Below are 11,299 nucleotides of genomic sequence, written 5' to 3'. Positions count from 1 at the left end.
GCCAGCAGAGCTGGGCTGAACACATGGGTGTAATATGCTACATCATAAAAAAGTGTAGTAAATTATTCCACTCTGGAGCTAGGGGAGGAATTGTGTCTCTGTGTCTCACAGTTTCTTCTTGGTGCATTTGCCTCAGGGAGAACAGCTAAAGGGCACTCAGTGATCCAACTGAATCTTAAGACTCAAACTAGGTTGGTGCAGATTGGCCTAGAAATTGTAATTTTTTCTCCTGAGCATGAGCTAGAGCATTTTAATACTTTTTTGGGCGTCGGCTGGTTAATTCAATACTTGTTTTATACAAGTATTTGAACCTTTGAAAACTCCACAAGGTCTAAGCAATTTACAAGCTTCTAAATAGGTCTTGCAGAGTGGCCAACTTTGCCAATCAAATGGGCAGAGTTGAAGGAATATACTTGCCAGTTAAGCTCAAGAAACTAAATGTGTAGAGTGAAACAATTTACAGAAAACATTTGTTTCTTAGTCTTAGCTGTGGACTTCCTGACTTAGAACCACATTTGTCTAATGTTCTAAATTACTGGATATTTACAACGAGAGCGAGTGAAAATGTTCAGACAAATAATTTATTCACTGGAAATTGCTGTTTTGGTCAACGTGAAACTATTTGTGAATTTGCCAAATATGTTTGGCCAATAATAACAGTAACAAAATAAGTAAATAAATAAATAAATGAGGCCTATGCCTGGAAGCTGAGGCTATGACCTCCCTTATAACTTTTTTACCCAGTGGTTAGTGCACTTGCCTGGGATGTGAAAAGGAACTTGAATTTGCATCCCCAATATTGCATCCTTATTCTCTTTGCCTGACACACTGTCATTCATAGTGGCAATTCACAGTCATTCATAATTAGGCCTTGGAAAGACCATGAGGATGACTCTATAGCCTGATGGTTAGAGCATCCACGTATGATGTGGGAGATCCAATTTCAAGCTGCTGCGCCAATGAATTCTTCATAGGGTTACCAACCCTCCAGGATTGTCCTGGAGTCTCCAGGAATTAAAGATTTAATCTTTAATTAAAGGTAATGTCATGTGATGAAACCTCCAGGAATTCATCCAAACAAAGTTGATAACCCTAATTCTTTATACAAAATGGAACCGCTCCAACAAGAGAGATTTAGCACACCCTGCCTTAGACTAACCTATAGCACAGTGGCTAAGGCACTCTTCCTGTGATGTGGGAGACTGAAGTTCAAATTACTTTTCCATATCAGGCAGGTCGGGGAATTCAGCATGGGTCTCTCACAACCCATATGAGTGCCACTGGCCTAAATGTCTGTGTCCAGCCCCATGTTTCATTCAACCAGAAACAGAATTTTTTTCAATTTACAGTTTTTAGATTTGGTTTAACCCAAACCAGTTTTTTTCCAGATCTGCCAGTGAACCAAAAAATCAGTTATTCACCCAGCTTTATTTACAACCTCCATTTTAGCAAGTATTTTTTGTCTGGGAATTACTAGTTTGGATTGGAGATTATTGTTGAAAAATGTGGCTGTTGAAATTCTGAACTAAATAGTTTGACGGGTTTCCATTAAGGAAAACAAGCAAGTGCTACTTAGCAACAAAATACAAACTAAAGGGGCATTTTTCATTTATTTTTATCTTAGCTGGGTTTTTGGGAGCCTTCTGGAATTGTCTTAAAACACAAAATTTTTATGAACAAGAGTTTCCTAAAGAACAACTGTCCAAAAATAATAGATGATATGGCAAATGAAAATAATGCATTTTGTTCTGAAACATAACACAGAGTCAGAGTGGACTGAAAGTTAACTATAACACCTCATATTCTGTCTTCACACAGTCAATGTCCAGAAGGATATATATGTGTGAAAGCTGGTAGAAACCCCAATTATGGCTACACGAGCTTTGACACATTCAGTTGGGCGTTCTTGTCACTCTTTCGGCTGATGACTCAGGACTTCTGGGAAAATCTTTATCAGTTGGTAAGAACCTTGTGTGAATCAAATGCTAAGTATTATTTATATGGTAAAATTGTATGAATAGACATATTCAGTTGTGACTAGGGCTGTCGATTAATTTCAGTTAACTCACGCGATTAACTTAAAAAAAATTAATCGTGATTAATTTTTTAGATTGTGATCAATTGCACCTTTAAACAATAGAATACCAATTGAAATATATTAAATATTTTTGGATGTTTTTCTACATTTTCAAATATATTGATTTCTGTTACAACACAGAATACAAAGTGCGCAGTGCTTGCTTTATATTATTATTTTGATTACAAATATATGCACTGTAAAAATGATAAACAAAAGAAATAGTATTTTTTCAATTCAACTCCTACAAGTACTGAAGTGCAATCTCTTTATTGTGAAAGTGTAACTTACAAATACAGATTTTTTTTGTTACATAACTGCACTCAAAAACAAAACAGTGTAAAACTTTAGAGACTACAAGTCCACTCAGTCCTACTTCTTGTTCAGCCAATCGCTAAGACAATCAAGTTTGTTTACATTTACGGGAGATACTGCTGCCTGCTTCTTATTTACAATGTCACCTGAAAGTGAGAACAGGTGTTCGCATGGCACTTTTGTAGCCAGTGTTGCAAGGTATTTGCATGCTAGATATGCTAAATATTCATATGCCCCTTCATGCTTCGGCCACCATTCCAGAGGACATGCTTCCATGCAGATGATGCTTGTTAAAAAAATCATGCGTTAATTAAATTTGTGACTGAACTCCTTGGGGGAGAATTGTATGTCTCCTGTTCTGTTTTACCTGCATTCTGCCATATATTTCATGTTATAGCAGTCTCAGATGATGACCTGGCACATGTTCATTTTAAGAACACTTTCACAGCAGATCTGACAAAATGCAAAGAAGGTACCAATGTGAGATTTCTAAAGATAGTTACAGCACTTGACCCAAGGTTTAAGAATCTGAAGTGCCGTCCAAAATCTAAGAGGGATGAGGTATGGAGCATGCTTTCAGAAGTCTAAAAAAACAACACTCCAATGTGGAAACTACAGAACCTGAACCACCAAAAAAGAAAATCAACCTTCTGCTGGTGGCATATTACTCAGATGATGAAAATGAACATGCGTCGGTCTGTACTGCTTTGGATCGTTATCGAGCAGAACCTGTGATCAGCATGGACACGTGTCCTCTGAAATGGTGGTTGAAGCATGAAGGGACATATGAATCTTTAGCGCATCTGGCATGTAAATATCTTGTGACGCTGGCTACAACACTGCCATACGAACGCCTGTTCTCACTTTCAGGTGACATTGTAAACAAGAAGTGGGCAGCATTATCTCCTGATAAAGAGATTGCACTCCATTTGTATTAGGTGAACTGAAAAATACTATTTCGTTGGGTTTTTTTCAGTGCAAATATTTGTAATAAAAATATATATAAAGTGAGCACTGTACGCTTTGTATTCTGTGTTGTAATTGAAATCAGTATGTTTGAAAATGTAGAAAACATCCAAACAATGTTAAATAAATGGTATTCTATTATTGTTTAGCAGCACGATTAATTGCGCAATTAATTGCAATTAATTTTTTTTAATCGCTTGACAGCCCTAGTCGTGACAAACCCTTTAAACTACTACTTATCAGAGCATGAATTGCATCACTAACATACTATCAGACTAGCAGTGACACTACACATTTATACGGAATTGTTTTCCCCCAGACGCTACGAGCTGCTGGAAAAACATACATGATATTTTTTGTTCTGGTGATTTTTTTGGGCTCTTTCTATCTGGTGAATTTGATCCTGGCTGTTGTTGCTATGGCCTATGAAGAACAGAATCAAGCAACCCTGGAAGAAGCAGAGCAGAAAGAGGCAGAATTTCAGCAGATGCTTGAACAGCTAAAAAAACAACAAGAAGAAGCTCAGGTATTTTCTGTGTAAAAATGTACTTTGTCTGTTTCTGCACGTCCTTATTCTTATGCCTAAAATTATAAATTACTCACATAAATTAGTACATGTTATAATATACTGAACAGTTAACTGAAAAACAAGAAGCCTTGTTTATCACCTAAAGTAACTAGTTTATTAAGTGAATCAACAATTTATAATCTCACCAACAAAATGACAAGAAACCAAATTCATGGTGCAGTAAACCACTGTTACTAAGTTCACCGTAAAATTCTACTGGTAAAAGATTGGTGATTACAATGTTAGGGAAAGTTGGCTATAATGGAGAATTACCATGCATGATATTGATGACATCCTGGGGTTACAGATCTCATAACAGTTGTGAAAAAGTCAGGTGGCATTAAAATAAGTTGCTTCTGGTTTATAATCTGTGAGAAGATGTTCAGAGCTGCTCTATTTAATAATCCCTCCCAAACATTCAGAACAAAAAAAGACTGAAGGAAAGGTATTAGTACTAGGATATTCTCACAGGCCTCGTTCCAGCACAGTATTTAAGCACATACCTAGTTGTAACCACACTTAAGTCTATTAGGGCCTTAGAAAAGGATATAAATGCTTTAAGTAACAAAGGGGTGATGGATGGAATTACCTCTTGGATAATCTTTTATAACAAATAATGTTACAAGAAAATGTAATTTTTAATATACACCTGTTGTATGAGGGTTTATTATCCAAAGACAAATTGTCTGACAATGTGTTATACTTGAGAACCAACATTTAATTTCTCGGCTTGCATTTCCACTGCCTTGCACCTAGTCTAGTCATTTACGTCAGTACAAACTGGGTGTAAAATGCTAGCAAATCAGAATCCTCTAGTCATTTACACACGTATTATTTTACACCTACTTTGACCAGGTATAAATGACTCCATAAGGCGCAAGGCAACAGATAATCAGGCCCCCTATCTTTAACTTGAAAAGAAAGATTTCTTCACTATCTGCAATAGCATATATAGCCATTAAACACTGTCATTTCAAATCAATCAGAAAGGAGCAGAATTGTGGAGAATAAAAACATATATTAGCAATGGTACATCCTTTTTTCAAATTTGGTATTGATATCTATTGTCATCGATATGGAACTGTTCAAAAATTTAGCCATTATGTGTATTAACATTTAATATAAACTTTATTTTCTCTAGTACTTTTCATACATTATATTAAAAATGCAGTTACAAAGTTAAAAACAAAGCTCTATAGGCAAGTAGGGGGATAAGATAAGGTTTCAGGCAATATCTGAAAGCAGATGGAGATTAATTAAATTGAAGGCTATCTGGAGGCTATTCCAGACAGCTGCCACTCTACTTGTGCATTTGCATGAAGCAACAGAGACTGATGCTAGAATAGCAAGAAGAGTGGGGAACAGAGAGAAACAAAAGCTGGATAAAGTCTATGCAAACTTGTTGTTTAAATGAATGGGGAGTCAGTGGAGTAATCTGAGAATAGGGGTGATGTGCAATGCTTCTTTGTGTGTGTGAGAAAGTGAGAAGGATTCACCCATTACAGGGCAGGTCACTGGGTCCAGTCGAGTTGTGATCAATGCAGGGCTGGAGGTGGAAAAGGGTAGAAAGGCACATTTTCACTCCTTCCGTGATTAGTTCATCCCCCCCAAAAAGCTAGAGAGGTGTAGCGAACAAAAAAAACCAATCCCCACAACCCACCTCAGTACCACTGTCATGGAGACTGGGCGGGCAGCTGTAACAGCTACATCCAGTGGTGTCTCTAGGACCGGTCTGGCTATTAACTGACCTTCTCTAAGGATGGTCTGAATCTGTTCTTTTTGTGTTTCCAGTAATGTTTCAGAAACATCCTGGGTTTCCCAAGATTAACAAAATTGTTTTGGCCATGACAGTTTGGTAATTTATGACTCTAAACAGTAATGTTGTCGATGAATACGCCATCTTGCAAAGCCTGATCATATGGAGTTGATTGGCGTTATGTTGCTTGCTTCATGTATTAACCACATCCACTATGATTGGATTGGAGTTGGGTTGCGGATGTTGAAAACAAAGTCTGCCTCTTTGGGTAGAGATGTAGGGTTGTTTTTGTTTACACTCTGTTGCTGGTTGGTGCAATGGAGGCTGGCTCTGCCAGATGATTTTGGTAGGATCTAGAATCAGCTCATTAATTGGGAGGACAGTTCTAGATGAGAAGGTAGTGTACAGAATTTCCACCAACTTGTGATGTGTATCTGCCACCTCCTGTAAGGGCATCTGCAGCTCGTCTGCCACCCTCTTGGTAAGATCCAGAAAGTTCTTAAATCTTCACCTAGTGATGAGGGGTGGGGCAGCACAGTCTCATCTGGGAGAGATGAGGAGAAGTGTGCTGAAGAGATAGCTTCCTCTTCAGGTGTGGTTCCCCCCCCCCTTCCCCCTTCTTACCTGTTCTGAAAAGGCTTTCTCCTGTCCTGGCTCAGGTGCCAGGCTGTAGCAAACCATCTGGTGGACTCTCCTTGAGAGACACCGGAGACAGTCACGCCATGTGTGTGTATATACCTGAAGAGTTACAATATGGCCTTGGGAGGGAGAGGCAGGAAGGCAGGCACAAGCAGTTGGCGTGATGGAATTGGGGATGACTCTTGTAGTGTGGTGGTGGTGGGCCACCTTGAAAGGCCAGGGAATGATCTCCTCCTGGCCAGTGTCAGATTCATCAGTGGGTAAGGGTGCCACTGCCTGGGGTATTGGCAGTATACAACCCAGTGCTAAGACCGATTCTGGGTGCCAGGATGTGCTCGATACCGGGGTCCTGGTACCAAGTAATGGGGATTGTGGTTCTTCCCCAATCATCAGGTCTCCAGGGTAGCAGAGCTCATGCAGTACCATGGGTTCATTTGGTACCACAGAGGCGGGTCCGTGGTACATTGTCAGTACTGATAGTTGGGCAGAGCACTCCCTAAATGAGAGTTTTGCCCAGTACAAAAAGTTTGTTGGTGCCACTTTTTTAGAGACTGTATGGTAATTGTCTCTCCCTGGGTACTGAGGCCACAGGTCTCCAGAGTATCAGAGCACCTGTGTTACCATGGGCTCATCCGGAACCCCAGAGGAGTGTCTGTAGTTGGTATCAATTGTTGGGAAGGTGCAGAACGCTTCCTAGATGGGACTTTTGTTGCATCTGGTACCAAAGGGTTTCTCTATGTCACTCTTTTAGAGATGATACGGTAACTGTCCCCTCTCCTTAGAGCATGATGGTGGAAGCTTCTGGTGTCTCAGTGCCGAAGCAGAGATACAGCAGGGCTTCTCTGTGTCTCTCTTTTAGAGATGGTACGGTAACTGTGCCCTGTCCGTGCACAGCAGTTGCCCTGGGTAGAGCTCAGAGCAGCACAGAGCTTACAGAAGCCCCTTGTCCTGCAGAGAGCAGAGCTCAGAGCAGGGCAGAGCTCACAGCAGGAAGCCTCTTCTCAGGTTTCAGCTTCCAGAGCTTCCCGGGACCCGGAGCAGCAGCTGCGCTAACAGCAAGAGGTTCCTCTGCTGGTATTGGCTGCACTGGGGAATACCCCTCTGGCTGGCCAGTTCCCTGGGATTGGTACCGAGATGGCCACACTGGGGATCACCCCTCCGGCTGGCCAGTTCCCCGGGATCGGTGCCGAGATGGCCACACTGGGGATCACGCCTCCAGCTGGCCAGTTCCCTGGGGATCGGTGCCGAGATGGCCACACTGGGGATCACCCCTCTGGCTGGCCATTTGCTCGGGGGTCGGTGCCGAGATGGCCACACTGGGGATCACGCCTCCGGCTGGCCAGTTCCCTGGGGATCGGTGCCGAGATGGCCGCACTGGAGATCACTCCTCTGGCTGGCCAGTTGCTCGGGGGTCGCTGCCGAGATGGCCGCACTGGAGATCACTCCTCTGGCTGGCCAGTTGCTCGGGGGTCGGTGCTGAGATGGTCGCACTGGGGAACTTCCCTCTGGCTGGCCAGTTGCTCGGGGGTCAGTGCCGAGATGGCCGCACTGGAGATCACTCCTCTGGCTGGCCAGTTGCTCGGGGGTCGGTGCCGAGATGGCCGCACTGGGGAACTTCCCTCTGGCTGGCCAGTTGCTCGGGGGTCAGTGCCGAGATGGCCGCACTGGGAAACACCCCTCTGGCTGGCCAGTTGCTCGGCGGTCAGTGCCGAGATGGCCGCACTGGGGAACACCCCTCTGGCTGGGCAGTTGCTCGGGGGTTGATGCCGAGATGGCCGCACTGGGGAACACCCTTCTGGCTGGCCAGTTGCTCGGGGGTCAGTGCCGAGATGGCCACACTGGGGAACACCCCTCTGGCTGACCAGTTGCTCGGGGGTCGGTGCCGAGATGGCCGCACTGGGGAACACCCCTCTGGCTGGGCAGTCGCTTGGGGGTTGGTGCCAAGATGGCCACACTGGGGAACACCCCTCTGGCTGGCCAGTTGCTCAGAGGAGCCTTCCCAGGGAGAGTCTGCTGGTGGCTTCTTCTTTTTCTCTCTCTCTCTCTCTCTCTCTCTCTCTCCTCTTCACCACTCGACCCCTTTTGAAGTGAAGGCTCCGGGGATGATCTGAGGTCAACACCCACCGGAGTCCCCTGCAGACTGAAGTGTTTTCTCTATAGGGAGGAATTTTTTATTTCAGCTCCCAGCTCCTGTGAGGCTGCAGTTTTAGGTGTGGCAGGTAAAACACTTCTGTGAGGGTCTCCCAGGCACAGTGAGTGTCTGGCCATTAGAGGAACTGACTTCTGGCAAGAGAGGCACGGCTTGGAGCAGAGAGAGCCAGGCAAGCCCCTGGGCAGGGGCTTGTCATCCTCTAGCAGGGAGGAATATGCAGAAGAACATGGTCTTTACTTTTTTTTTTTTAACTGAAAAAGAAAATAATTATGAGTCTACTAGATGCCCGGGGGAGGGGTGGGGGTGGGAAATGCCCCCAGACAGGGAAGGAAAGTGAAGTTCTTTTCCTTTTTCTCTTTTCTTTTTAAACCAAAGGAATAAAATAAAATAAAATAAAACACTAGCCTGAATACTTTTGTTCTCCCTAAAGGTAACAAAACAAACACTACTTATGCTAATGACACAGATCAGGAAGGGACAACTGCTCCTTCCCTCAGAGTGGTAGAGAAGGAAGTGAGGGGGGTTCGCCCAGGAGGGAGGGAGAGCACATGTGCAGGCTCAATGGGACACTGCTACCAAAAATCTCTGATTAGAGGTGCAGGGGCACACAGACGCCTAAAGTGGAGCACCCACAGGGACACTACTCAAAGAAGAATGTGTTTCCTAAGCCCACATAGAAAGAACAACAATTAATCCTCACTATGAATAGCCAGAAAGAACCAGCTGAGTTCTTTTAGAGCGGGATGTAGAACTTTTGTCCCAGACACACAGGAAGAAAGACAAGATGCAACAGATATGGTTTACTTAGGCCACAACTTTATTAAATTACTCATTGGGAACACTCCAGGAACAACTCATATAGCCTGGATCATCATTCCTTTCCACCTGTTTGAGGGTTGTCATCAGCTCCCCCAGCCTCACGGCATCTGATCCAAGCCTATGGCTAGGACTCCAATGCCCTCCTCTTGTGTGAGGGTAAATGGGCTGGAAAAGTGGATTTTCTCCTTGCTACACAACACATTAGGAGCCACAACCCCATTCCCCAGCTTCTCTGGGGATGCCTTCCCCTAAGTCTGCCCCTAAATTCCAGTGTATCAGAGAACCAGCTCCCCTATCAAATGAGTACTGACACTGAACACATGCCACAAGGAGAGGCCAGCAAACAGCTTGGCTGCGTCCCCCCACCTGTAGCCAGGTTCTAAGATAGCTTAACGATTCCCTCTCTAACATCAACCAAAAATATAGCCACTCCCCTCTCAGAGAGGTACATCATATCTACCCTGAATAACTCTGGTACCAAATATGATATTATTTTGGTGGGTAATTACTGATCCCTCTTTTCACACACAAAATTAGCCATTTCTGGAGTCACACATCTTCTGACCTTGTCAACCTGTGGAGGCCTGGCAGCTTCCCCAACATATCCTCCACTGCAGCATTTCAGAACAGTTTACAGTCACCCCCAGGAAAAGGTCCTGGATCTGCCCTAAATGTCTCTTTGCACCAATGGTTAAGTCAATCAATCCCTCTACCTATTCTAATGGATCAAGTCACATGGTATGAGTTACATATCTCCATAAAGAAAGAACAACCAGTAGTTCTCGCTGTGAACAGGCAGAGGGGACCAGCTGAGTTGTTCTGTAGTAGAATGTATTGCCTTTCTCATGAGAGAGGGAGAAGCACATAGATCTGAAGTGCATGGAGGATGCAATGCTCATGATTTCTTGTACTACTTTGATTTTAAGCTAATGTATTGTACCTTTGTCTTTGGGGAGCTGTGCTGTTATGTTACGACTTAAACTAGTTCTTTTGTTGTCTTGTGCTCTATATAATAGGGAACTAAATATTTCTCTAAACAAAATTGTCTTGAATTTTTTTTTTTGAGAATGTTTGCCGGATTGAAATGTTGCTTGCAAGTTGCAACTATTACACTGATAATAATAAAAATCAGTACAAGTATATAAAATTGTTACCTAGCTACATTCTAAAAATACCACACCTTGTAAACCAACAGGCAACAGCAGCAGTAGCAGCAGCGTCAGTTGCGTCAAGAGATTTGAGTGGAGTAGGGGGACTAGGGGAGCTCTTGGAAAGTTCCTCAGAAGCATCGAAGTTGAGCTCAAAGAGTGCTAAAGAAAGGAGAAACAGAAGGAAGAAAAGAAGACAGAAGGAACTGTCTGAAGCAGAGGACAAAGGAGATGTTGAAAAGTTCCCCAAATCTGAATCAGAGGACAGTATCAGAAGGAAAAGTTTCCGATTCTCGATGGAAGCGAGTCGACTGACATATGAAAAGAGGTTCACTTCCCCCCACCAGGTACAGTGCTCTTACTAAATAATCTATGTTCTTCTACTACCACGATCTGTTGATCATTGAAATTTCAGCACTGTTACAGGTAGAAGACTATGACTATATGAAGAGAGAAGAAAAGGAAAATGTGGGGAAAAGAGCTTCTATGTAAACTTAGTTTTTGTAATTATTATAGTCAGCAGTGTTTCAAACAGTTAGCTGGATGTTTCTGTTAAATTATCTAACATGGGCTTACTTACCCAAAACTTTGCTAAAACACTTCTAATAATGTATTTCTATAAAATATCTGGCATACACAGAGTATTTGATGGTGTGGAGTGGTAAAAATGTTTTGATTGGAACTCATTAGGAAAACTTACATAAGTTACTCATTGGTTGTCCACTCCTAAATCATCTCAAGCCCCAAACAATAAACCTTTGTAGGAGACAACATCCCCATGTATTCTCGGCATTCGAGGAATTCCAGACCACCCTTAGCTTTTGTTGTTTGTATTACTGAACTTATTTTTAAATGACGG

The 11,299-nt window shown here is 43.0% G+C and overlaps 1 protein-coding gene across 4 annotated transcripts in view; it reads left to right on the top strand.

Moving 5' to 3' along the window:
• LOC141995926 (sodium channel protein type 2 subunit alpha-like) overlaps positions 1–11,299 on the top strand; it is a 111,509-nt gene that overhangs the window by 32,193 nt on the left and 68,017 nt on the right. For all 4 annotated transcript variants that reach the window (XM_074967457.1, XM_074967460.1, XM_074967458.1 and 1 more), the window contains exons 9-11: positions 1,819–1,960; positions 3,678–3,884; positions 10,488–10,787. In XM_074967457.1, coding sequence (XP_074823558.1) covers positions 1,819–1,960; positions 3,678–3,884; positions 10,488–10,787 — 649 coding nt within the window. The remainder of the gene's footprint in view (positions 1–1,818; positions 1,961–3,677; positions 3,885–10,487; positions 10,788–11,299) is intronic.

This window comes from Natator depressus, chromosome 11, assembly GCF_965152275.1.
Source record: "Natator depressus isolate rNatDep1 chromosome 11, rNatDep2.hap1, whole genome shotgun sequence".
NCBI classification, from domain to species: Eukaryota; Metazoa; Chordata; order Testudines; family Cheloniidae; genus Natator; species Natator depressus.
Note: the sequence above shows the minus strand (reverse complement) of the source record. Positions and strands in the feature narration are given on the sequence as shown.